This window comes from Cebus imitator, unplaced genomic scaffold (genome assembly GCF_001604975.1).
Source record: "Cebus imitator isolate Cc_AM_T3 unplaced genomic scaffold, Cebus_imitator-1.0 Scaffold499, whole genome shotgun sequence".
NCBI classification, from domain to species: Eukaryota; Metazoa; Chordata; class Mammalia; order Primates; family Cebidae; genus Cebus; species Cebus imitator.
The window spans coordinates 1,392,052-1,393,931 of NW_016107814.1; the positions used below are offsets into that span (position 1 = coordinate 1,392,052).

At 37.0% G+C, this 1,880-nt stretch overlaps 1 protein-coding gene across 1 annotated transcript in view; it reads left to right on the forward strand.

The window, feature by feature from the left end:
* HERC4 (HECT and RLD domain containing E3 ubiquitin protein ligase 4) overlaps window positions 1–1,880 on the forward strand; it is a gene marked incomplete at its 3' end in the record, with an annotated part of 118,366 nt that overhangs the window by 53,146 nt on the left and 63,340 nt on the right. Inside the window, exon 7 of the mRNA XM_017513737.2 lies at window positions 321–412. Coding sequence (XP_017369226.2) covers window positions 321–412 — 92 coding nt within the window. The remainder of the gene's footprint in view (window positions 1–320; window positions 413–1,880) is intronic.

Consider the following 1,880-nt stretch of genomic DNA (forward strand, 5'->3'; position numbering starts at 1 on the left):
TTTTAGTAGAGACGGGGTTTCACCATGTTGACCAGGATGGTCTCGATCCCTTGACCTCGTGATCCACCCGCCTTGGCCTCCCAAAGTGCTGGGATTACAGGCTTGAGCCACCGCGCCCGGCTCTAAGTCTCTTTTTTATCACAATAGTATGGATAGGCCTGGGAGCCTGATTTAGTAAGCTTATAGTACAAAATCATTGAATCATAGTTAAAATTATTTAGTCACAACTATCTACTGAGCTTGGGAAGCTGTAGAGGATACACATTTAGACAAGTTTTAATTTTTAAAATAATGTTAACATCTCGTTTTGGAATTTTCAGATAGGTATGTTCCTAATTTACTAAAGTCACTAAGATCTCAGAAAATAGTTTATATTTGTTGTGGAGAAGATCATACTGCTGCACTAACCAAGGTATTGTACTTTTAAAACTTCTTGATTATTACTCATATTTCTTTCATAATTAATGAATGTTCTCATATTTTCTCAAGTTTTAACTTGAGTATTGCTGGTGTTTCAGACATAATTTATCTGGGAAAAAACTTAGACTATTCTTGAAAATAATTTACCTTATTTTTCAACTGTTTTATGTTATGAAATGTGAATTCTGATATACTATTATATGTGATAGTATATATTGCCGAATTTCTCAGCTTTATATGACATACTGCTTAAATCATACTTTGAATAAAATTATTCCATTTTAATTCATTAGTCTCATCATGCTATACATGTATCAAGCCCATTTGTATTGTGTAGCTCAGCCTAATTTGAATTTAGTTTCCGTTTTGCTTTGAATATTTCATATAAGCAATAGAGGAGACTGAATCTCTCTGTTATTCATTGGCCAAGTACTGTGCAAACAGTTACAGCAAGCTTTCATCACAGTCTTATCAATTGCTTTAACTCTGACCTCTCATTGTCTTGGGTATGTGCCAATTGAGTGTCAGTACTGTTTAGTTCTCTAGTGACTGGAAGTTAGATGAAAATGAAAGCATTCAACTAACCTTTACCAGAGAATTGAAGTTACCTGGGTGTGCAGTGGCAGGCACCTATAATCCCAACCACTTGGGAGGCTGAAGCAGGAGAATTGCTTGAACCTGGGAGGCGGAGTTTGCAGTGAGCCGAGGTCACACCACTGCACTGCAGCCTGGGAGACAGAGTGAGACCTTGCTTGGAAAAAAAAAAAAAAATTAACTTCTAATCAGGCTTTAAAATGCTGCACTCTTATTTTTACTTGGGAATTTTAGTAGGGCAAGAATTCTTCGTCATTGTCAAATATAGTGAACTCAATGCACTTTAAAAAATATAATGACTAATTATGAAAGTTAAAGTATTTTGTATTACTTGCCTTTCAGTAAGGAAGGATCATTCTACCTGCCAATCTTATTATTAGGTTGGTGCAAAGGTAATTTCGTTTTTTTTTTGCCATTAATGGTAAAAACTGCAATTACTTTTGCACCAACCTAATACCATATTTTATTGATTTTGGCATTCACATTACAGATGTAATCACTGAAGTCTTATTTATTCCTGTTGGCAAGTTTTAAATTTTACTCATCCTGTTTTGTTATTGGTATTTGGAAGAAAGAAGGCTATGTAAAAAAATAATAGCAAAAATATTTTTTACCAAATATAAAAAATATTTGTTGGGCCGGGCGCGGTGGCTCAAGCCTGTAATCCCAGCACTTTGGGAGGCCGAGGCGGGTGGATCACGAGGTCAACAGATCGAGACCATCCTGGTCAACATGGTGAAACCCCGTCTCTACTAAAAATACAAGAAATTAGCTGGGCATGGTGGCGCGTGCCTGTAGTCCCAGCTACTTAGGAGGCTGAGGCAGGAGAATTGCCTGAACCCAGGAGATGGAGTTTGCGGTGAGCC